Source organism: Pelophylax lessonae (genome assembly GCF_965119305.1).
Source record: "Pelophylax lessonae genome assembly, chromosome: 9".
NCBI classification, from domain to species: Eukaryota; Metazoa; Chordata; class Amphibia; order Anura; family Ranidae; genus Pelophylax; species Pelophylax lessonae.
In genome coordinates this window covers 98658473-98683967 of record NC_138776.1, presented here as the reverse complement: position 1 = coordinate 98683967, position 25495 = coordinate 98658473, and the positions used below count along the sequence as shown (strand labels likewise).

The 25495-nt window shown below is 41.4% G+C and overlaps 1 protein-coding gene across 1 annotated transcript; it reads right to left on the bottom strand.

Annotated features, from left to right (window-relative positions):
* Window positions 1-1898: 1898 nt before the first annotated feature.
* On the bottom strand, window positions 1899-25230 carry TWNK (twinkle mtDNA helicase). The gene is made up of 5 exons (XM_082266841.1): window positions 23874-25230; window positions 18474-18714; window positions 13040-13147; window positions 10686-10827; window positions 1899-2300 (listed from the first exon to the last, which is right to left on the bottom strand). The coding sequence occupies exons 1-5, from the start codon at window positions 25165-25167 to the stop codon at window positions 2049-2051; spliced, it is 2037 nt and encodes a 678-aa protein (XP_082122967.1). The 5' UTR covers window positions 25168-25230; the 3' UTR covers window positions 1899-2048.
* Between the last annotated feature and the right edge of the window lie 265 nt (window positions 25231-25495).

The following is a 25495-nucleotide window of genomic DNA, read 5'->3' as shown; positions in this document are numbered from 1 at the left end:
CACCCCCTACTCGCGGCCGGACAGGACACCGGCGGCGTGTGAGAAGGGAGCCGCGAGCCGCAATGAGGAAGGTGAGCGGTCAGGGCGGAAGCTACAGAGGATCATTGCATACATTGAGAGGGTTACTTACTGCAGAGGACATTTTTTACATAGATCATAATAGAGGACCGCGAGCCGCAATGAGGAAGGTGAGACATTGTTCGGCTCAAAATTATTCGGCCTTTTGATTTATTCGGCCGAACACCGAAAGGGCCATTTTCTCTATTTTCGGCCGAATAATGTTCGGCCGCCGAATATTCGGTGCATCCCTAGTTCAGACATATCTTGATTCAATCATTTTTGTCCCAGATTAGAGAAAACAGACCATCTCATTGTGGACGTACACTGTATGTGCATTACATACATACAGCCATACCCCACTATATGTACCCTCACTTAACGTACACTCGTGAGTACGGACACATTGGTGTCTATTAGAAATCTTGGGTCAGCTTGACATGGCACTGCTCCCGGTTTTTAACATTTGTATCTATGGGAAATCTTGGTAAGCTTGACATGGGCGCTGCTCCAGAACCATAAGTGGCAGGGACACCAAACTTAAGGAGCACCGAGAGGGGATCCAGGGCTACAATATATCTAATTTTGAGGTTGGCCAGCTTGCCAGATTACCATGTTCTAGTTCTGGATCCCCCTTAATGTGCTTTCCAAGCTTGGTGTCCCTATCACTTATGGTTCGGGAGCGGTGCCAAGTCAAGCTGACCAAGATTTCCCAAAGAGCTAGTGTATTTCCAAACATTGATAAGTAAAAAAAAAAAGGTAATTGATTCACTTGAAGTACATTTTGTTTTACATACATGCCCTGGGCCTGTTGTGTACATAAAAGTGGAGTATATAATATATTTATATTCCCCCCCCCCCCCTTTAAATCAGCTTCTGCGTTGTTTGTTCAGTACACCAGTGGGTTATCAACCAAAACATACAGTATACATTAATTATTAAATAACACTGAAAAGCAAAGTGATTTCTTTTAAATGACAAGTTTATATATTATATTAGGATGTACCTGTAGTGATGTAGTGATAAACGTATTGTATATCAGAAAAATGTCTGAGAAAGAACATTTTCAAGCTGTGTGGCCTGGATCAATCCATCAGACATTTGTCCAAGTGACAAAGAAATGGGTCATAAGGACACTTTAAGAGGTAGTTCTTCCTAGGGACACTCAACTGTTTTATTATCCTAAAAGGTTCCCCTAAAGTGGACCTCCAACCCTTCCTCACTCTATACAAAACTATTGAAAAAGAGACTGGCTGGAGATCCACTTTAGCATCAAATATACAAATCATCTGCCTAGACATGTTAGTACACAGCACTTTGCAAAAATAACAAACAAGTGAAATGACGGAAGACCATTAGGGCAGATTCAAATCAAAGAAGTCCAGTCCGGATGCGTTTCTGCATGCATGTTTTTGCCACTTTCCAGTGCATTTTTTCCTTCTTTTCTACCTTAAATAGGGAAATGTAGGTTCGGGTGCATTTTTGATGCATTTTACCACATTCCAATACAGTTCAGTGCAGAAAAATCCAGCATGTTCACCTTTTTTTATTTTTTCTATAACTGACCACACTAATGTGAACTATGCCATTGGAAACCATATAAACTACTATCCATGCATTTCTGATGCAGAAAAAAAAATGCACTGAGAAACTGCCCTCAAGCTTAAAAGTGATATGGCGATATCACTGAGCAAACAAAGCCCTCAGAAATGTTGTGATTCCTAAAAAGCAAGTACCAGTTACCTGGAAGCTTGAGATACATAAAACGTATCAGAATAGCTTTAAAGCGAAAGTTAAAGTCTGGCTGCTACACTTCGCCTCCACTTGGCCTTTGATCCATTAGGTATAATTCCACCCCAATTATATGCAGTAGCCACAGTCAGAACCATTCTGTGATGTGGAAGCAGTACATCCAACGATATGCCCAAAAAATCCTGTAAATCAGTAAATTCTTTGAAACGTTAACTCTTGAACTTTTGATTAGAACAAAGTTACTTCTCAGGTTTATTCTTTGTAGTCTTTTGAGATGTGGTGCTGGCAGAAGGCTCATTTTCCTTATTTACTCTCTTCACCTTCCCCTTGCCTTTGGAAGAAAAGGTCAGTGTGGCCTTGTTGAATTCCAGAGAGAAAACCCCCACGTCTCCATCAAATCGGTTTTTAGCCACTTGCAGATGTCTCTTGCCTGGACCACTTGCCAGCTTTCGGTCCTGGAGGATCATAATATTATCAGCCTCCTGACTCGCCTAGGGCCAGGGAAAAGAAAAAAAAAAAAAAAAAAAAAAGACAACATATTTAAAAATATTATATTATCTCATTGTCACAACACAAAAATATACGCTCATTTTACAAAGCTAAAACAAAAAGGAGGATCACTTAAACTACAATTATTTTAGGTTATAGACAGAAGATTTAAAAAAATATAGTCATGTGTCTAAAACTAGAGCTCCTTATCCTGGCGCTAAAGCTTTGCAATTTGAGTCTAATGTCAGTAAAGACTGTATTCAACGACATCACTTTTACACCATGTGTCAGCGTCCTGCCTTCTATGGAGCCCCTAAAACCAAAGTACACCTTTTCCAGAAAATAGCCTGTGCAGTTTAAGGGGCCCGGTAGATAAACTGTGCAGCTTTGTAAAATGTTCATTAGTTTTAATTTCTCACCTGTAGACCACATGTGTCAAACACAAGGCCATGGGCTAAATTTGGTCTGCCAGGCAATTTCATGTGGTCATCACACCCAGGGCTTTTTCTCAGCTGAAACGTGACAGAACCAAGTTCCACCACCCTCTGGCTTTCACCCTCCGCTCCCTGATTACCACTGTTTATAAAGGACAGGTTTCCTCTCAGAGGTTCTCACAGATCCTTGCCTGCCCTGCACTCAGAACAGGGACAAGAAAGATGCATGTGCAGGTGCAGTGTTGGAGGGGCATCACAGAGTAAGCTACGTTGTGATCACCATCTGTGCCTGGGTGCACAGATTCCGACCCATGAGCTTCCTACAAATGAGAGAGATGTGAACAGCATGTGAAAGATCTGAATCCTAGCGCGCTCTGTACACCTTGCACCCCTGAACTCTGCACTGTGAACAGCGAATCCCTGAACTCCGCACATAAAGCCCTCCTGGTATTTATTGCCCCTTTAAGATCCTCCCAGTGTAATATGACCACACCCACCAGTCAATGCAGTTCAGCAGGGGACGGTGTGGTTGAGTTCCAGCAGCTATTCTGCATAGCCCTGGAAAGATAGCCCTAGATTCATTTATATAGTCTTACAGATAAAAACAGCACTTTGAGGGTAACCATAATGCTGATGAGGCCTGTAATGGAACAGAGTTGGACACCTCTGCTGTGGACCATATGATCCCCCCTGAAAGCCTGGCCAGTAAGCAGTCCCCACATGCCCTGCCTTGTTGCTAGGATGTGAGAACTGTTGATTCTCACTCCTGTAATGCTGGGGGTAGGTGTCCAACAGTTTACACATCCAAGCAACAAAGCTGCAGTTTTTCAATATCTACTGGGGCCCCTTTACTGCATAGGCTATTTTCTGGAAAAACTTCAACTAAGTGTTTAATAAATGCTATCTTCATGGTATACAAAGATACATATTGTAGTAGTTTCAAACTGCAACTATAAGCAACAAATCTTTTCGTTGCCTTTTAGCCTCAGTAAATAGGATGACAATGCTCACTGTATGACTCTCTGTACTGTAAACTATGGAGCAGCATCATTGACACCCTAGGACAGGAAGTGTTAGGCCTACAGGACACCTACACTTCTATATAACATGGGGGAGGTGCTCTGTAGCTCTCAGAAAAGAACTCCAACATTAAATTAACCCTTACGGGGCTAAGATTACAGGTTAATAGTTTCTGCTAGATTTCTGATAGGATCGACCAGTAATTTTGGCACTTCTTAAGCAGATATAACAAAAGGCTTTCAAAAGGTATATTCAACAGACCAAAAGGAAGCAAATAAGAGAAGTTTATTGTTAGGTCTCATGCACACAGGGCATTTTTGCAGCTGCAATTAGGAGCGTCAGATGTTTTTTTGCAGCTTAAAAACGCCCCTCTATGTTATCTTATGGCCTGATGCACACACAGACGTTTTGCAGCTGTAAGTGGCATAGGTGTTTTCAAGCTGCAAAAAAAAAAAAAACCCAGGGCCAGTGCATTCTGAGGATCAGCGTCAGAGCTGTAAAAACGTCTGATGCTGCCTAACGTTGCTTATACAGTTATAATACATTATACGTTTTTTTTTATTGTATGTGAAAATCAATGTTCCCTATCAGGATGATCAGACTTGTGGTGCGACTTGCGCTCTGAGGATCTTGTGGGGGAACTCCACGTCAAAATGGGAAGAAAAAACAGCGTGGGGGTCCCAACCAGGCCCTTCAGGTCTGGTATGGATTTTGAGGGAAGCCCACGTCGCAAAAAAACAGCGTGGGCCCCCACCCCCCCCCCAAAATCCATACCAGACCCTTATTCGAGCATGCAGCCTGGCAGGTCAGGAAAGGGGAGGGAAGGAGTGAGCTGCCTACTCCCTCCTGGACCATACCAGGCCACACACCCTCAACATAAGGGGGTGGGTGCCTTTGACCCGCCCCCACCCCAAAGCACTTTGTCCCCATGTTGATGAAGACAAGGGCCTCTTCCCGACAACCCTGGGTGGTGGTTGTGGGCGTCTGCGGGCAGGGGGCTTATCGGAATCTGGACGCTCCCTGTAGCAAGGGGGCCTCCCCAGATCCCAGACCCCCTCCCTACGTGAATGAGTATGGGGTACATTGTACCCCTACCCATTCACCCCAAAAAAGGCAGTGTAGTGTAAATAATGACAAAAGACGGTTTTGTGAAGTCCTTTATTAAAAATCTCCCTCTTTCTCCAGTCCTCCTCAGACGATGTCTCCCGTGATTATGTCGGCTCCGCTCTTTTGCAGCTTCTTATATAGCCATGGGGGCGAGGCCTCCCAGTGATGTCACCCCGAGACACCTTATGGCATCATATGATGATGCGTGACGACATAAAGGGGAAGGGAGAAGATCGGAGGGAGATTTTTTAATAAAGGATTTCTCAAAACCGTCTCTTATCATTTACACTACACTGCCTTTTTTGGGGTGAATGGGTAGGGGTACAATGTACCCCATACCCATTAACATAGGGAGGGGGTCTAGGATGTGGGGGGCCCCCTTGCTACCGGGGCGTCCAGATTCCGATAAGCCCCCTGCCCGCAGACCCCCACAACCACCACCCAGGGTTGTCGGGAAGAGGCCCTTGTCCTCATCAACATTGGGACAAGCTGCTATGGGGTGGGGTGTGGGGGGGGGGTGCAGAACTCCCCCGCTCCAAAGCACCCACCCCCCCATGTTGAGGGCGTGTGGCCTGGTATGGTCTAGGAGGGGGTGGGGCCGCTCGCTCGTCCCCTCCCCTTTCCTGACCTGCCGGGCTGCATGCTCGGATAAGGGTCTGGTATGAATTTTTTGGGGGGGGGGGTCCAATATGTCTCTTAAAAAGGTACGTGTAACCACACCCTATTTTTAGGATGTATGCCTGTTGACTATTACTGGCGGAGTTTTTGATGCAGGACCATAAAGGGATTGTAAAGTTGTTGTTTTTTCCCCCAAAAATAACAAACCTGTTATACTTACCTGCTCTGTGCAGTGATTTTTCACAAAGCAGCCCTCATCCCTCTTACCTTTGAGTGCCCCCGCAGCAAGCAGCTTGGTATGGGGACACCTGAGCCGAGGCACAGCTCTGTGTATTTATTCAGACATGTAGCTGCGGTTTAACCCCTGCCCCTCCCTTTCCTCATTGGCTAACTTGACAGCAGCGAGAGCCAATGGCATTGCTGCTGCGTCTTAGGCAATGAGGGGAGTCCTGGGTGTCAGACAGGCGTGGTCATTGCTGGATCGAGGGGGGGGGGGGGGCTGCTGGATCGAGGGGGGGGGGGCTAAGGTAAGCATTAGAGTAGGCTGCTGCACACGGAAGGCTTTTTATCTTATGCACAAGAAGATAAAAATAGCCGTTTGACTTTACAACCCGTTTAAAAGCAAACTTGATGCACAAGAGAATTTTAGTTTTGTGTGGTGGCCAGTGCTACAGTATTATTATACATCCTGAATATGGGTGTACGAGTGTAACATGTTGCAAAAGGTGAACTTATCCTTTAAACCAATAAATGTTTGAGGTGTGACAGATTTGACGCATTATTGGCTCTTTGGTAAGGTAAGGGAAGAAAAGAGATCTCACCACTAAATAATGCCAGAAGCTTGAAGCAGATTGAAGGTGCCTATGCTTAATCCCTAAACCAAAACGCCTGGTTTTAATTCATAAATTGTAATTAAAACTTCAGGCCATCAGATAAATTGACAGATAAAATAGGCTCACTGGTATGTTTTTTAACGACCAAAGGATTTGTACTTCTAATTATCCAGTTCTGAGAGTTGCACAGTCCCCTTTTACAGCATAGCCAGGTGGTGGACATCACATACAGTTAGTAGTGTCCTCTTCCCACCCCAAGCCCTCTATATGGACAGAAAAAAAAAGCAGGAGAACCAAGGATGACATCTTTTTTTCTCCACTAATATCAGCATTCTCCATGTCAACATGTTTGTATGCAACACGCCTGATTGGCTCCCAGTTCTGTTCCTTTCTCTCCCAGTTCTCTTCCTATAGTAGTTTGCAAGTGGATGATACCATGTCCAGCAGGGGTTAATACACTTTGCCAGACCGGTCATAGGTACTCATCAAGAGTGCCAACTATGTCCACCCTTTCACCCCTTCTTCATTTACAAAAGCTGCACTTTTCTCTAAGCATCCTTAATTCACCCCATCCTTCATACAGCTCTCTTCATTGATTGGGTGGATGCAGTGAGGCCCTAATCACTTGAATAGGTTGCATTAGGAGCAGTACTGCCCTCTGAAGTTGACAAAGCGTATAATTTTTTGCCACTGCACGTGTACAACCCTGTCTGGCTGCCTTTGTGGCTTAAGAGGGGGAGCATAAAAATGCTCAACTGCCTATTTTTACTGCCCCGACCGCAAACCAAAATGAGCCGCTTTAAGTGTTACTAAACCTAAAAAACGTTTTTTTACCTTTTCCAACTTTACCTTTTGCCATTTTCACTTTCCCTGTGCCCCCTTTCCCTGAAAGAGAGGGGAGACGAGATCAGCACTGTGAACAGCTGCATCTATTCTCCCCTTACTTCCTCTTCACACAGCATTCGAGCAGAAGCAGGAGCCACTGGCTCTTGCTGCTGTAAATCAAACGCAGTGAAGAGGAAGTGTCCCCAAAGCAAACGCCTTGTTATGGGGACAGAAAAAGAAGAGGAGCCAAGACAGCCATCAGGGACCCGAGAAGAGGAGGATTGAGGTCACTCTGTGCAATACTACTGCAAAGAGCAGGTTAGCATAACTTGTTTGTTATTTTAATTTTTTTTTTTTTATTATGACTTTAGTAACACTTTAATGTGTGTTTTTACATCTGCATGGAGTTCAGTTTTAGATCCATGGCTAACAACTAGGAAGAACAAAAAAAATTCTCAGATTACTGATTCACATAACAGCACACTACAGAATGTGAATGGCACACAATTAAATGCATGAAACATTGCAATAAACATGAAGATTCTACAATGACTCACAAAGCTGTAAATGCTTCACATCTGTGCATGCTGCACAACAGTGCCATTCAATTCAGAGTAACTTATATAACTATTTTTTATTTTTAAAACAATTATTAAAAGTTACTAATATAAGAATAAGCTCCTTGAAAGATTAGAGTTTACAATTTAGCATTTTGGAGTTGGCTTGAGAGTTTCTATTCTTTTAATAAGGTTTGCTCTATTAGTGTGTTCTATGCCTTTAATGGAAAAGGACATTCTCCTGCAATAATTATGTGTGCAACCCATGCTGCAACTTTTCTAGACATCTTATATGCCACAGCACATGAAATCACAGGTAAATTGACAAAAAAAACTCCACCAAGACATGGCTTGATGAGTTTGGTGTGGAGGAACTCAAGCAGCCAGTCCTGAACTGAACTCTTCTGAACACCTTTGGAATTAATTGGTACAACGATTGTGAGCCAGATCTTCTTGTCACATATCAGTACCTGACCACAAAGTTTATCTTTTCTCCAAAGGGGCACATATTCCTATATACCCACTTCAAAATCTTGTGGATAGCCTTCCCAGAGGAGTAGAAGTTGTTATAACCATTAAGTGAGGAGGCAGGGGGAGAAGCCCAACAATGGCACCTGCACAGAGGCCATGCTAGGTATGCCTGGGAAGCCAGGGACTACCTCCACATGAAGCAGATAGAAACTTCCCATTGAAAGCTGAGGCACTGGCTGGAGAGCAGTGGAGTGTAGTGGGTCCATGGACCCCCTTCTCACTCTTAGCGAAGGTGGAGGGAGTGCAGAGAGAGAGGACAAGTGGGAGGTAGCAGGACGAGCTGGTGTCGAGCCGATAGAGGGTGGGGCCTGCCGACAGAGGCAAAAACTCCAGCGACATTCGCGCCTGCGAGGTGGTAATACCCGAGAGGAAGCGAAGGGAGGCGTTTAGATGAACGTGGCTATACCTGGTTGAACTGGGTCGTGCTGCTCAGAGGGTTCTGGCAGCCAAAGGTAAGCGGATAAGGACGGATGGCAGCAGCGAATGAACAACACAGTACCACGTTGACTGCAATACAATAAACAGATACCTTAACACAAAAAAAAAAGTAGAAGAAAAATAAATAAGAGAAACATACAGAAAAGCAAAAAGGAAGGTCACTAACTGAAAAGTCGCCCGAATGCAGGAATGGTGAGTCGTCCCCTTACTCTGCTTGAACTGTTAGCTTTGTTTTACCACTTGTTATTTTATTTCATGAAGGCTACACAAAAATAAAGACTACAGACATAAAGTGAACACTGGTCAGAAGAGGGGCACACACTTAGTAGTGACAGAAGAATCTGTGAATATACAATTCAAGGGCATAAAAAGATACGCAGGATGAGGGGCAAGACTGGAAGAGGTGGCAGAACAGCAAAATTACCCAAAATTAGTGATAGCCCTGGGACTATAAAAAAATATGTCACAGGAAGGGAGCATGGACAAGTCGGCCTCTAAAAGCCAACTGGAAGCCCGGGGTAAACATACAACAGGGAGCAATAAAAATATCCAAGAAAAGATACCGGCATAGAAGAATATATCTAACCAACCAAAAATGAACTTCGATGATGAAAATTATCCTGAAGCCCAGATGCCTACAAAATGGAAATGGCAGCTATGTTTTCTAAATTAGAACTCTCCCTGAAGACAGATCTGGCAAAGTTACATGGTGATTTAGGTCAGATCTTAGTAAAAGTGGAAGACACAGAAAAGAGACTGGACACTAATTTCCAAGTAATAAAGGAATTAAGAGGGGAGATGGATCTATTACAAACAGAGCAAAGAAATTTGGAGTACAAAATTGAAGACCAGGAAAATCAAGACAGAAGAAAAACCTGAGAATTAGAGGTCTACCAGAAACACCACAAGGGGAAGATCTAGTAGAAATAATGAAAAAAATCTTTATTCCACTTCTCAGTAGATCAACAACTAAAGCCCTAAAAATAGAAAGAGCCCACAGGATCAGAAGATCACAAAATATAACAAAGGATGTTGCAAGAGACATAAATAATAGTAAGGTTCCATAATGATGAAGAAAAAACACAAATATGGAGAAGAATGAGGGGAGGACCACCAATAAAGTATGGGTAGTCAACCCTTCAGATTTATGCAAGATTATCACATAGAACATTGAAAGGAACGAGAACATAACATTCAGTATAATTGGGAATTTTCAGCATGTCTAGTCGGGCGGAAAAACGGACGTTCAGCAATATGAAGATTCCCAGAGGAGTTACAAGATTTCTATAAAAGACTGGAATTACCGATGATAGAGATCCCTGGCTGGTCAATCAGAAGAACTTACAAGCCTGTTCCCACTCAACATGTCAACTCTCCACACAAAGGCAGCTCAGAGCCCTAATGAATGAGTTATTTCCCAGCATCTTCACTAGGGACTGTGTGGAAAGAGCAGCTAAAAGCCATTGCTGGTCATGAATGCATTGGTGGTAATGGCAGTAAGGCAGGCCATACATGGTTTGAATCGAACCATTCAATTTGATCCGTGTATGGGTAAGGCTGAATGTACCAAGTTGATCCATCAACTTGGGTGCAACCAGCATGCTGGGGTTTTTTACCTGCGATTATCGCTAGCGGCTGCTATAGCCACTAGCAATAATCGCTGTCTTCTCCCGCCGGGGACAGCTTCCCCAATCCCTTCCCCCTTACTTCCTCTTCACACACCATTCGAGCAGCACTTTTACAGAAACTTTTTTTTTTAAAATAAGAATAAAAAGTGCAATACAATAGAAAATCCATTGAGGCACAGGAATAGTAATATATAAATAAATTAATGCTGGATGAAAAGAGTGCAGTTTAAAAAGCCAGAATCCTTCCCTCCAATGGCACCATTACAGGTATCTAGAAGTCCTTTTTAATTCTGCATTCACTGGTGCATATGATTGGAGCTGTTACCCCTATGTATTAAGTAACTGGTATTTCACATTCACTTGTATATTATGGTTCCAAACAGATGATCGACCTACTTTTGCCGAGCCAAAAATAGATGAGGTCTGTAATTCCTTGTCATCATCTTCTTTCCGGGGGTGAATGACCAGAGTCACATGACAGCTATTATCTGTGGCAAATTTCCTGAAAGCACCAACGATGTAGTCCTGCAGTGAAAATCTGGAAGACACGTGTTAAAACTTAGCTGGGGGAAAGGAATAGTCAAAAACAGGAAAAATCTTCCACAGTCTGTACAAAGAGTTTATTTATACATAGAACATCTGCTCAGAAATCACAGCACACAGCTTAAAGCAGAACTTTGGACTGGGTAGAAAGGGGTAAATTCTGTGTCCGTTTTTAAGTTGCTATTCGTGTCTCTGATGGAGAGATCTGCCCTCATATCGTATCTTTGCGACATTCTGGGCATTGTGAGCTGAACATAGGAGAATAGGACCTTCTGCTAACAGAAATGCCCCAGCTGTTGACAAGACAGGAAGTCAGGGTAAATCTCAACACAGAAAAAGGAATAAATAATTAAAAGGAGATTCGACCTCTTGCTGACTGCCTAACGCATATGTTTGGCAACAGGGTGGGCAGACCTTTCAAATTATGTGCTGTACATATGCATTCATGACGCATCATGTTCTGTACATTCAGAAAACTGACTGAACACCGTCACTGTTTACGATCGGGAACTAGAGAGAGGGGCTCCCGATCATGTGACTGCTGTGACAACCAATCACAGTGTTCAATGAAATTACATCTCTCTCCCATCAGTCAGAACAGCCTAAAGGGCCAGCGGGAGGTGGCAAGGGATTAAAGTGCATCTCAAGCAAAAAATGTATTTTTCCTAGTTTTAAATAGAGTGAGGAAGGGTTAGGATCATCTGTTGAGTTGTTATTGCTATCTGCCTTGGGGGATACACCTCTATTTGTACTGTGACAGTCTCAGGGAAATCCGATATTTCATAGTTGTCTCTAGAACAAGAGGAAAGGGAAATCTTCCAATGGAGACATACTGTATGCTTCACAGAGGACTGTATGCTTCACAGAGGACTATCTAAAAGTGGAAACCCCCTCATTTTGGGACAAGGTTTCCGACTTACTGTTGAGTCTCTGGGTAAGTGAAGGGAAATTTCCCCAATGACAGACAACAACAAAAAAATAACCTGGGATTGTCAAGTTTTGGCTACACTTTAATCCCCCCTTGTGCTATCCAAAACTAAAAAAGAAACATTCACAAGTAAATTTCTTCTAGGTTCTTTTTTCAAATTGAACCTGTCTTTTGCCTATGCAGGGCACATTATTAGGTTCACTTTAACACCAGCCACTGTAGCTGCTTATACTTCCCTTCTTCATTCACTCTGGGAAGAGACATGACATACTGAATATGCCAACTCACTCTCCTTTCTTCCTCAAGACCGTGCTTGTTCTTGGCAATGGATGGCCCCTCAGGCATACATCACTGTTACCTGGGGGCAGAGAAAGTCCTCTGCCCTGTATATGCTTTAAGTCACAAGCTTCTTATTCTCCCTTCTGCAGGTGAATGTGTACTATAGGGAAGTACAAGAATAAGAGAAGCATTGGTGCACTTTAAACCAGTCATCAAAGGTCACAGGTAATGATTAAACAACCATCAGGCAAAAGCAGGCTATTGGTTCAAACGAATCATAGAAGGTATGAATGTGTTCCAGGGGACATTTTGAAGCAGGAAACATCCTAAATGGGAGCCATAAGTGTAGATGGGTGGGCAATGTCATCCTCTTTAAAACTGATGTGTATATAACTGAGCAAAGTTTGGAAAGCACGGCAACATCATAAGTTCAATCCCTTTTTTTCCTTCCCCAAATATATGTTTTAAAGCGTATTTTTTCCCTCAAAACCTGAAAAGCACAGGTGGACTCAGCATGCTAATCTCTGAAAACATTCTTGTCCTATGTAAACTGAAAGTCTCCCAGATGCCCCCATCCATTCCCCTGCCAAGGCTAGACCACCAGTGTCCCCATGGAGCTCTTATGTGTAGACTGTGAAATCTTGCAGGATCCCTGAAGGGATCAAAGGCTCAAAGGCTCAAAGGCCCCCCCCCCCCCACAGGTGAAGCCAAGGTCACATATAAAAAGTAATAAATGGTGCCAGATCTCAAAGGATATGCTTGAGGTTGAACACAGATGTCATCTTTGGGCTGGTGCAGACAACAAGGAAGAAGCTGGTCACCAATGGCTTTTTTAAAAATGGCAGTACGGGTCTTCGAACAAATGGTGGCGTGCAATATAAAGCATGTTTATCTATAGTCATTTCATAGGGGATGGTGGTTTATTAAGGGAAAGGGTAGGGGCAGAACTGCTTTAAAAATACTGATTAGAGAACTTATGACATTGAAAAATCCTTCTTACTTATCAGTATGCAGCTGTTCCTGTCCCATCATGAACTGCAGATTATCAATGATCACATGGCCAATGTCATACATGTATACTGCATGCTGCATTGTGTCAATCACAGATCTGAAAAAAAAAAGGAAACAATCAGACAAGACGCCAAGCAGAAAATAAGCCATTTAGCAGCAAGGATGCCACAAAGCTGGTTTGGTAAATCCTATGTTTAACTGGATTAAAATATGTTAAGACCGAAACATTCAGTGCTGTGTAATGGACAGGTTCTGGTTGAAAATTAGAACCACTAAAATTTTAAAACTGATGTGGAGTGGTTGAGATGTAGATAGAACTTCTACTGTAGAAAAAGGTCTTAACCCTATGGAGCAAAATCCTGACAAATACTAGGTACCAGTGTAACTATTGGGTTTGTGTACATGAGCAACAGACTCAGAAGCAAGTCAAATTCAATGGCTTTTAATGACTTGCATGTGAGATGCATTTACCATTCATATACCAGAGGAGAAAGTGACGCATAGCAAAATCAACAAGGACTGCTCAGTGCATTAGAATTTTATATGCATTCCACTCCCCTAAAAATACTTCACAAATGCATATCAGAAGAAAGACACTAAAAATATAAGAATGCTTTGTATCTGGGGGTAAGTAGGAACTCTGTCTAATGGAACCAATGGAAGTTTTCTGAAATGTTTCACCTTGGTTATAGAGTAACATGGTAAGGTCCTCCATTCACATTGTGTAGTTAATTCACAAGAACCGGTGCTTCATTGTGGGAGAGGGTTGTTTCTACAAGGCTGGAGTCAAGCCCTTGCCACAATTCGAGTATAATCTACTGTAACCAGAAATCAAACATCTGCTCACATGTTCACTGAGGGTGTTTTTTAGAGGATGTGCCATTAACTTCTTCTCTCTGCTTACTGTACCACCAATCAGGCCTCAGCTTCCAAGGTGGGTCCTGGGAGAAGCTTCCTATTACAACGCGTTGTTGCTGTATGGGTAATACAATAACTGGCATGCAGTGGGTATGTTTGGGAATTCCCTCTCAGAATTACAAAATCATTTAATGACCCAGATCAGGCAAAAGATGCGTTTAGACGCCTCGCTTAAATCCTTTGAGCCAAGAAGCAAATACAAAAATAATACACTTCAGGTAAAAAGATATATAGTAGCTAGTGATTGTAACCTGTCAGCACTTCAAAAATAAACATTCATGCAATTTTAAAGGGAGGTGTAAACTGGTAGTCAAGGAACTCAGGAAATGATTATATGAAAAATCTGACAATTCGCAGAACCTAAAAAACTAAATATAGACAATACATTTTACAAAATAATTACTGAGACTGGGCACGCCTCAACTTCTTGAAATTATATAGCGATATCTAAAATGCACTCACAAAAGTGGCATATAAACCTTCAGGATGGAAGAAGGAAGCTGCTTGAAGATCACTGGCGCTGGCAGGGCCAACTCTAAATGTTACTATTCAGGAGTAGATCTGCAAGTCACCATCTACAATCCTGTACAGATGCATTATGGAAAATCTCTACCTACTTGCGATGCAACACATTTCAGGGGGGGAGCCCTCTTCCTCAGGTGTACTGTGCTTTCTACTCTGCTTACTACTTCTATAGTAAGCGGATTATACTTATTATACCATTTACATCCAATCTAAATATATAAAGGGGTTTCAACCCTTTATCAATGCTGCTATAAAAACTGTTTTTTAACATACTGTTCATGTCATCTAAATATTGAGAAAAATATAAAAAATCTTAATACAAAAAAAAAAAAAAAAAAAAAAAAAAAAAGAGATAGAAAGAATACTTAATCTAAGGGTAAGGGTTGAAATTAAAATCAGGCCATTAGCAAAAGTAAAAAAATACCTCTGCTACAAAAAGGTACAACATTTGAGATTAGCATCTAATGGTAAAATTATCCCAGAATGCCAGCTTTCCTGTCAGTTTGAATCATCTGTTTGAGCAAGCTTGGTTAGCACAAATTCTTACCATTTCAAAACAGTTTGGCCGCTGGGGATGCTGTAATATATTGTACTACCTTGTGCTATTATACAGGAAGTGCTGTTATCTTCCTGCACAGGAACGGGCAACTTCCCTTACTAGAATGAAAGGGGCGCTTACATGGCAGCTTGGCCATTGAGGAACAGCTTTGTATTGGTATCAATGAATATAAGGCAGTGGGCAGAAGGGTGGATCACACCCCAGCCAATCAGAGAATGCTTTGTTTTAATCGATAAAAATACAAGACTGTTCCTGAATGGTCGATTTGCCCAGTAAACAAGGGGGGAGTCGCTCGTACCCACCTATGCAGGAAGACAACAATACTCTATGTAGAACAAACTATGACAATGTATTACAGCATCCTCAGTGGCCAGATCATTCTGCAATGGTAAGAAATAGTTTCAACCAAGATGGCCCAAACAAACTATTTAAATGACAGAAAAGCTGAGGTTCTGGTTTAAAATGATGATATATTGTTTACATAGAAGAGTAATACAATTCATAGCTATAAGAACATAAAAGTTATTAGTATGTAATGAAATAAAAGAACCCCTTATCCTCTATAGATCTAAAAGAGGATTTAGAAATCCAAATGTAATATCTGATTTGGGGACTAGTCATGACAGCTTTTACTCTGACATTATCCATAGTGGTTTACCATTCTTTTCTTTTTCACATTAACTTTTATGTAGTCCTACATGATTCTTGTTTCTCAAGTCACCATTGTAAACAATGTATCATTATAGTTTTATGTTACTGTTAGATAATACAGAGTTGATTCTGTTGTTTAGAACTATGCTCAGTGGAAGGAGTCATCTAGTGGCCAATTAGTAACATCACATCTACTTTGCTTGTTGATCAGTTGTTGTTGATAGGATGTAAATTGAGGATTATTTCTAGCTTTATTCATATTGCCATTGGCACAAGTGACAAAATTATTTTTGCATATCAAAATCAGTGACTGGACACAACCAGTATAACCAACTTGCAATATAACAAGGCAAAAAGGAGAGGCAAACAGTTCGCTTGAAGAATGGAAGAATGGGGAGGTGTCCAAAAACACATTACTTAGCAACTAGCTCAACAGGGGGGTGGCAGAGTAACACGGCTGGCTAGGCCCATATATACACATGGATGCCAATTTTGTAGGTCTATGTTGGAAGCAGATCAGCTACATGCAGATTTTGCTAGCAAAAGTTCCAGTCAGTTTCCTTGTTCCATTCCGGGTATATATATATCACACACACAGTATCTCACAAAAGTGAGAACACCCCTCACATTTTTCTAAATATTTTATCTTTTCATGTGACAACATTGAAGAAATGACACTTTACTACAATGTAAAGTAGTGAGTGTACAGCTGCAATGTAAAGTAGTGAGTGTACAGCTTGTATAACAGTGTAAATTTGCTGTCCCCTCAAAATAACTCAACACACAGCCATTAATGTCTAAACCGCTGGCAACAAGAGTACACCCCTAAGTTAAAATGTCCAAATTGGGCCCAATTAGCTATTTTTCCTCCCCCGGTGTCATGTGACTCGTTAGTGTTACAAGGTCTCAGGTGTGAATGGGGAGCAGGCGTGTTAAATTTGGTGTTATCGCTCTCACAGCACAGAACTGAAAAAAATAAATTGTCGCATTACATAAAGATGGCCTAGGCTATAAGAAGATTGCCAAGGCCCTGAAACTGAGCTGCAGCATGGAGGCCAAGACCATACAGCGGTTTTAACAGGACAGGTTCCACTCAGAACAGGCCTCGCTCGCCATGGTCGACCAAAGAAGTTGAGTGCACATGCTCAGCGTCATAGCCAGAAGTTGTCTTTGAGAAATTGACGTATGAGTGCTGCCAGCATTGCTGCAGAGGTATAAGGGGTGCGGGGTCAGCCTGTCAGCGCTCAGACCATACGCCGCACACTGAATCTAATTGGTCTGCATGGCTGTCATCCCAGAAGGAAGCCTCTTCTAAAGATGATGCACAAGAAAACCAGCAAACAGTTTGCAGAAGACAAGCAGACTAAGGACATGGATTACTGGAACCATGTCCCGTGGTCTGAGTGGGCCAAGATAATCTTGTTTGGTTTAGATGGTGTCATGCTTATGTGGCGGAAACCAGGGGAGGAGTACAAAGACAAGTGTGTCTTGCCTACAGTGAAGCATAGTGGTGGGAGTGTCATGATATGGGGCTGCATGAGTGTTGCCGGCACTGTAGAGATACAGTTCATTGAGAGAACCATGACTGCCAACATGTACTGTGACATACTGAAGCCGAGCGTGATCCCCTCCATTTGGAGACTGGGCCACAGAGCAGTATTCCAACATGATAACGACCCCCAAACACACCCCCAAAAACGTCCACTGCCTTACTAAAGAAGCTGAGGGTAAAAGTGATGGACTGATCAAGCATATCTCTAGATCTAAACTCTATTGAGCATCTGTGGGGCATTCTCAAACGGAAGGTGGAGTGGAAGGTCTCTAACATCCACCAGCTCTGTGATGTCATGGAGTAATGGAAGAGGACTCCAATGGCAACCTGTGAAGCTCTGGTGAACTCCATGCCCAAGATGGTTAAGGCAGTGCTGGAAAATAATGGTGGCCACACAAAATATTGATACTTTGGGCCTAATTTGGAAATTTTCACTTAGGGGTGTACTCATTTTTGTTGCCAGCGGTTTAGATATTAAGGCTGTGTGTTAAGTTGTTTTGAGGGGACAGCAAATTTATACTGTTATACAAGCTGTACACGCACTACTTTACATTGTAGCGAAATGTCATTTCTTCAGTGTTGTCACATGAAAAGTTATAATAAAATATTTCCAAAAATGTGAGGGGTGTACTTACTTTTGTGAGAATATATATATATATATATATATATATATATACACAATCCCAACATTTTTAAGAAATTAAGAAATTACAGTGCACCTCGTCTTAATTTTAGTTTTCAGTCCTTCCAGAAGTTTGCTAGGCTGCAAGGTTCAGTACAGAGTGGACTTTGCTATCTAGCTCACTAGTCACATAGCAAGTTGCATCCCCCAAACATTATTGTTTTTATTATTATTTACTGCCATTTTCATTTTTGGGAACCTTATTTCGTTTTCGAAAACTATTATCCTATCCTATTAGCCTTTCTGTGGCCCTGTAAAAAAATTAATAAAAATAAATAAATTATACAATCTGAGGATCAAGGGAGGGAGAAATATAGTAGGATAATGAAGCACAGCATATCACGCTAATATAGGAAATATAATACAAAATTATACCAACTTTGAGGAAAAAAATACCCCAATAACCTTATAGATGGTAATGCAGTTGCTAATCTAATATGTTAAAAAAACACTCAAAAAGTAAAATAATAAAGGGAGCAAAGATTTTTAAATACGGTTCTTTATCTATTTACTGACAACTCCGTCTGGTGTCTTACTTGATGTTTTGCTGTCCGTGGAAGGTCATAAAATAAAGAGGCAGCTCCTCAAATCTGTCTGCCCACTCGTCATACATGTCCAGCTGTTCTTCCAGGCGCAGTAGAGAGAATTGGGTCAGCATGACTTTGGCAAGACGCACGTTGTTGAGTTCAAAACTCCCCCACAAGGTGTTAATCCCCTGAACACACAAGTCCAAAGCATATTCACTAATGAATGTTGTTTTTCCACTACCAGTTGGGCCTAAAAAAAAAAAAAAAAAAAAAGTCAAAACAACAACGTAAAAGAACACAGATTAAAAAAATGGCTCTAAACGCTGCCATCTAGTGGCAATATAGTAGAAGCCACATACTTCTAAATCCATCTGCCCAGTTTCATCTCATTTAGCTATCCCCTGAACAGTTTGAACAAGTTTGCTAAACATTGCACTAAATCTGCTCCTAAAGCTCTTATCTACACAAGCTGTATCTGTAAATAGAAATGACCACCTTCTGTTGATCTCAAGTAGTAGTACAAACAAGATCAATTATATGGTTGTTAAATGCTAGATATTGAATTTGCATGTAATTTAACAAGAAGGAAAAATTCCTGTTTTTTTTCTATTCTCATCCATACAAACCCTACAGGGATTGTAAATGGTCACTTTGAAAAACAAGCCATTTAGTTTAAAATTGAAATGAAAGTCAAAATGTGTGTATAGATTTAAAAAAAAACAAATACCTTTTTTGCCTTTTTTTAAATTGATCACATTCCCTCTGTTTTCAGCTGCAAAGGAGCTAAGGGGGAGGAGAAGCAACACACTTGGCTTCCCAGCGAAAAGCTGTGCAGGTAAGGGGAGGCGGGGTGTCGGGATAAGTCTGATCATTGGAGGAGAGCAGGCTGAGTTCCCAGCAAAGCTAGAGAACTCACCACGCTGTGCCCTCCTGCTTAGTGTGGTAAGTTTTTAATAGGAAAGCAGGGTGACTGGCAGGAACACCAGGGATTTCACACAAAAGCAATACAGGAGAGAGAACAGGAGACTTTTTCATACAAGTACATGGTACAGCAGGCACATATCAGGGATATGAAATGATGGGGTAACACTTTAACCACCTCAATACCAGACACATCACCCTCTTCCTGCTGAGGCCATTTTTACCCCTTTGAATGACAATTATTAATTTATGCAACACTGTACCCAAATGAATTTTTTATCATCTATTTTTTTTTTTCTGAAACAGGGTTTTCTTTTTTTTTTTTTTTTTTTAATTCTTTTTATTTCAATATGTGCATAAAAACGAACATTCCAAACGTCCTTTCAACAAAGGGACAAAATAATATAAAATAAAAAAATTATACAATATCCAAATAATTATCTGTTTACTTAGTATTCATAATCTCTTTATGCCAAGGTATATCCATTTAGCTTAATTGATCGCCGCTGTCCCGGTGTGCCCCAACCCCTTGCTCCATTGCATTCATAGATTTATTTCCTCATCATACTATGTGTATCCCTCTATATCCTCTTAGTTATCTCCTTATATTCAACCATTAGTTAATGTTGATTGACTCCAATTATCCCAAATTTTATTATATTTCGTTGAGCATCCTCTATGCATATACAATACTTTTTCAAATGGTAAAATCTGATTTACCGCTCTTATCCAGTTCTTAACAACAGGGGGCTTCACTTGAATCCACTTAACTGTGATTGTTTTCCTTGCCATAAACAGCGTTTCTCTAAGCATTATCTTGTGATATCTAGACCATGTTATTTCATCTAATATACCCAGCAAACAGGTTTCTGGGGTCAAAGGTACAGGCATATTCAGGACAGAGGATAATATTTGAATTATTTCCTGCCAGAATCTTGATATCACTGGACAAAACCACATAATATGGATAAAGTCTGCCCGCTTAGCACTGCATCTCAAACATTTAGGAGATGCAATGCTTTGCATAGCATAAAGTCTACTTGGAGAGAGATATGATTGATGTAGCATATATAATTGTATTAACCTATTGTTTGCTGCTGGTGATACATATAAATGGGATGAACAGGCTTCTTTCCAATCAGTTAAATTGGGAATTATTTCCTGCCATTTTGTTCTTATTGCCAAGGGATTCATTCCTGAATTAACCCTGGTTAAATGTGCATATATTTTAGAGATTAATCCTTTAGGGCCCTGGGACCTAAGGATACCAATCATTGGATATCTAGAGATCCCAGGTCCCAAAACTCCAAATTGCGCTTGTAATGCATGTCGCAACTGTAGGTATCTATATAATGAGGTATGTGGTATATCATATTTAATTTGTATATCTGAAAAAGAGTACATATGTGTTATGTCATATACATCTGCAAGGACTGATATCCCCTTTTGTTCCCAGAACTGATACTCTACCAATTGTTTCAGTTGGTTGAACATTGGGTTTCGCCATAGTGGGAGATCCATGTTTATTTGTGTGTTTCCCTCTATACGTTTTGCCTCTCTCCATATTGTACGAGCTAATGTTAACATTGGTATTTGCTTATATTTTAATTTATTCAAAAGGTGCTTCAGGGCTTTCTTTTAGTGGTATTTAATCACCACTGATTTTTTTTTCTTTTTTTTAGTATATTAATGAAAAAATACCAAAAATATTGAAAACAATTTATCTTTCTTCATAAATTTAGGACAAAATGCATTCTGCCACATTTCTTTGGTAAAAATAACACAAATCAGTTGTTTCACAGTGGTGCATGTTTTCAAAAACGCATATCGCATTTTTTATGCCCTGTGTTAAAATTTATCATAACGCATATGCATTTTGCATGTGGTTTCAGCCCTGGCCACATGAGAAAAAACTGTGCCATGTGACTCCAAGCGCATTGACTATAACAGAATGCTTTTGGTGCGTTTTTCAAACAGACCATCAAAGATGCAGCAAGCAGGACTTTTTAATAACGCAGAATACTATTAAAAAAAATACAGCACATAGATGTGAACAGAGAGTTTAAAGGAAACTTTTTTCAGGAGCTTTTGTCGCACTGAAAAGGTGCTTTTTAGCACTGCAAAAGTGCACTAGGGTGAAAAGGGCCTTACAAACTGACAGGCATCAAGAGATCGAACAGATTCAGGTCCACGACACTTCATAGTCTGTAGCCAGACCTCTAGAATCCCTGCCTCTACATTGTAACTGAGCCCTCCATTATCATATAATAAGAGACACATAAGCAACTCCATTTTAACAGAGTTGCCTGGCATATATCTTGAAAAAGGTACCTCATCCACTATGTGATAGATAGCCTTCTATGGATGTATATGAGAGACAAAAGGTTAATTTGCATCCAGTCAGCACTATAGTGCGACAAACCACCAGTGCACAGTACCACAATTAATCATCACAAATGCAACTACAAACAATGCTAGAATGCAACCTGCTGGACACTTCTTGCATACCCGGTAAACTGATGAAAGCAAAATAAAAAACCTTAAAAGCATGAAGAGTGAATTTAATATCCAGAAAATTATATTTTATTCCACACTAGTTCAACATTGGTAATCTCCCTGATTTTCTAAACCAACCCTTCAAAACCTGAATCTGCCCCAGGGAAGCTTAGGCACTTCAATGAACTGGGCATGGGCTGTCCATTGACGTGAATAGGAACTGCGATGGGCATGTGTCAGTACAGCAAGATTTCTGCCAGAAGCTCTCTCCCCTTAGCTGGGTCACCGTGAAGTTCTTTGGAAAGCACTGTGGGTTAAAGTGTTACTAAACATAGGACCCTGCATTCACTATACCTGGTCTCCCAAAGTAAACACAGAACAAGGAAATGCAATTATTTTATTAAATATAAACTGCTAAATACCAGCTGAATATAGCAGTCTTGTGAATTATATCAGTGCTAGGCCTGAGCACTGGTTAAAGCTTGCAGTAGGAGTTTTTATTCTCCTCTGACTGTCCTATGAGGCTGCATTACCCCTGTCTGTCTGTACAGTGATGATTGACCCTGTGCTGATCACATTGTAAGGGCTGGGTTCACCTGCTGGTGGCACTGTAGTGCTCTGGGCAAAAAAGCTGCAGTTTTTTTAAGAGTCCATCGGCAGGTGTCTCCGAGCAGCCAGCAGGTTCCAGAGATCAGCTCCACCTTGCCACACCTGCTGGGAGGGTACTGAAGTTCCACATTTGCTGCTGCTGGGTTCGCACTTCTTATGCAAATGATATTTGGGTTTTCCCCACATCCAATGCGAAATGTCAGGAGACTGTCTCCCAATGGAGCCAGTTCACCCTTCTGCAGAGCAGATTGCACAATGGTCCTGTGCGTTTTTTGCTCCGTTTCAGGTCTGAATTCAGCAGGGTGGATTGGATATAAATCAAGTTGATTTTACTCATGATTTATATCACTAGTAAAAAGGCTTGATTTAAATCATAATTTTTAAAGAGCAACTGTGATCTCTGTCCTGCAGCAGCTCCTCCTCTGAACCGCTGTTGACTCACCGACAATCCTATTCACTTTAATGGTACAGCTAATGATGCGGCAGAAGGTGAGAGACGTGGCATCAGCAGGTGAGTGGACCCCTGCACCACTGAGAACATGCTCAACAGCTGTAGTTCATTCATTCACAGAACTCTGTGCTGTGTGTGTAGATCACACAGAGGGCTCGGTTCGCTGAGCCGCTGCAGGAGCAGGAACAACTTCTCCTTTAAAATGTCCAAAGCCTGATCATAGGTTTACTTTAAATATGATTTATATAGCGGGTGCTATTGCAATATAGAAAAAAAAAATTACCACAAAAACAGTACATACTAACAGTACACTGGAAATTTACCTAGGACCAAAAGTTCATATTTTCTAAGATGTATTTAAACCAGAGTTTGCTGGGCGAGCGAGATATAGAAAAAAAGGGGTGCCACGCACAAAGATTTCTCCATAAATGAGGAGATAAGGTAGGTGAACTTTATAGGTACCCAAGGATTACACATAGGTGATATTATTTATAAGTAGCAAAGTTTAATAGGAACACATAGGTAAAGCATTAATGTGAAAAGGTTTCTCCTCCACATACAAGAGACCCCATTAATCAGCAGTATATACAATCCTTAATAGAACAGGGTTGTAAAGCATATTATACATTGTTCTTGGTATCAGAAGGGAGGCTGTTAAGGGGATTCAGTATTCAATATTTTGCAGAAAACACCGCTTCATCAGGAGGGAAAGAGGTTTGGAAGAACAAACATTTAAACTAACCATAACACAAAAGAAGAATGCGTAATGGAGATCTGTACCATAGTGACCATAAATCAACAAAAATGCAACTTTTAACTCAAACTAAATCACCTACGTGTCATCCTTGGGTACCTAAAGTCATCTTACCTCAATTTCACATTTCTTGGACGTATTTCTACAGCTCATCACATTCTGCGTTTTCATATTTTACCTGTAAATATAGTCAATTCGCCTTTCCGGTGTCCCTTAAGAATCTTATTTAATTCAGGAAATCTGTCCCACTTTACTCCAGCGACTTGCTCAGCATTTTCCAGCTGACCAAAGACCTCCTCTCTTAGTTGGTGAAATGAAATGATAGACTTGTGACTGGCTGGGAGAGAGCTTTTCAGGATCTTATTGAAATTAAGTCCAAGATTAAGTGCCTGCAGAGGGCTAGGCTGCCGGTCTCCTGGTCGGATTAAGGAGCACCTCTTAAGATTCAGTTTTTGAGAAAACACTTTGGAAGCCTCCCAGGCACGCAGATCATCACCAAGCCACAGAATAATGCGTTTAAACTGTTCAAGATATGGTAAAAGGACAGGGGGTAAGCAGCTTATTCCTCGAGGCAGTGATACTGTGGTTACACCTGTTGCTTGGTGTAAGGCTAAGGAATCAACTTCCCTGCTGGTGATCACAACATCTGTGTCCTTCTTTCCCATTACAGAAAGGCCAAATAAATTATGGTAATGTGAAGGCCGGGGGTAAAAAGTTTCAATGTAACCGACTGTATCATTCTGGCATACAGCAGACAGTAGTTTTAAACCTTTAACCGTAGAATCCCTTGGGCTATACCATGGAAACACCAGGCTTTTGGTAGGTTGGAAACACTTGACCCCAAACTTTTTCAGTGTAGTATTGTTAATTTTAGAGATGCTGAACATGGCCTTTATAAGCTGAGCATACTCTTCTTCAACATCATGAAACCAAGCTGCTTTGTTCCATATGCGGGACACCTCCATATTAATAAAATGTTTATCCCCATCATCTGTATCGCTGTCCCCTAGAAAGCTGGCCATGGTGTCAGGGCTCAGGAAAGAACAATCCTCTTTGCTGAGCAGCTCCATGCTGTCTTTAAAGTCTTCCCACGTACCTTCCAGCAATGTTTCCTTGCAGAGAAAGCGCCCAGTGGTCTTGTCAATGAAAAGGTTGTTGCCTTTGTTGCAGGTGAAAGGACTGGGGACATGAAGGCAGCTGTAGCCATCATGAAAGGAAATGCTCTTTCCCCGAAGGTACTGTCGGATTTCAGTCACAGTCACTGGTGCCACAGGGGCATCCAAGATTGTTATTAGATCTTTCCTAAAGTGCCTGCGTGAAAAGCCTGTAGAAGCCAGTGTCCCTTTCCAAGCAGTCCCATAATTGAATTTGATCTTCCCAGCACAGGAGAGAAACTGATGATCTGTGATCTGGAAAGGAGGCCCATTAACCAGTCTGTAGAAGGCACATCTCATCATCGTGGATGGCAACATGGTTGCCCAGAATAATTCTTCTATACCCTATAGAGAGGGCTCAACCCGTCCATTCTTACTTAAGGATCCGACAAGGAATTACGCAAAAGACAAATGTCTGCGGAGGGCATCGCCATGCCACTAACCTTCCAAACACCTTGGCACCAAGCACATCACCAAAGCAGACCCAAGTCAGTTACAAAGGAAATCTTGGTTTGGATGAAATGATTGTGGGGTTCATTTTCATGCCATGGTCATTCTACCCAAGCTAACACATGGGGAGCTGGTTGGTGTCCTCTTTCCATAGTCAAGATGTCCAAATGACATTGTCATTAAAGTGAAAAGGGGA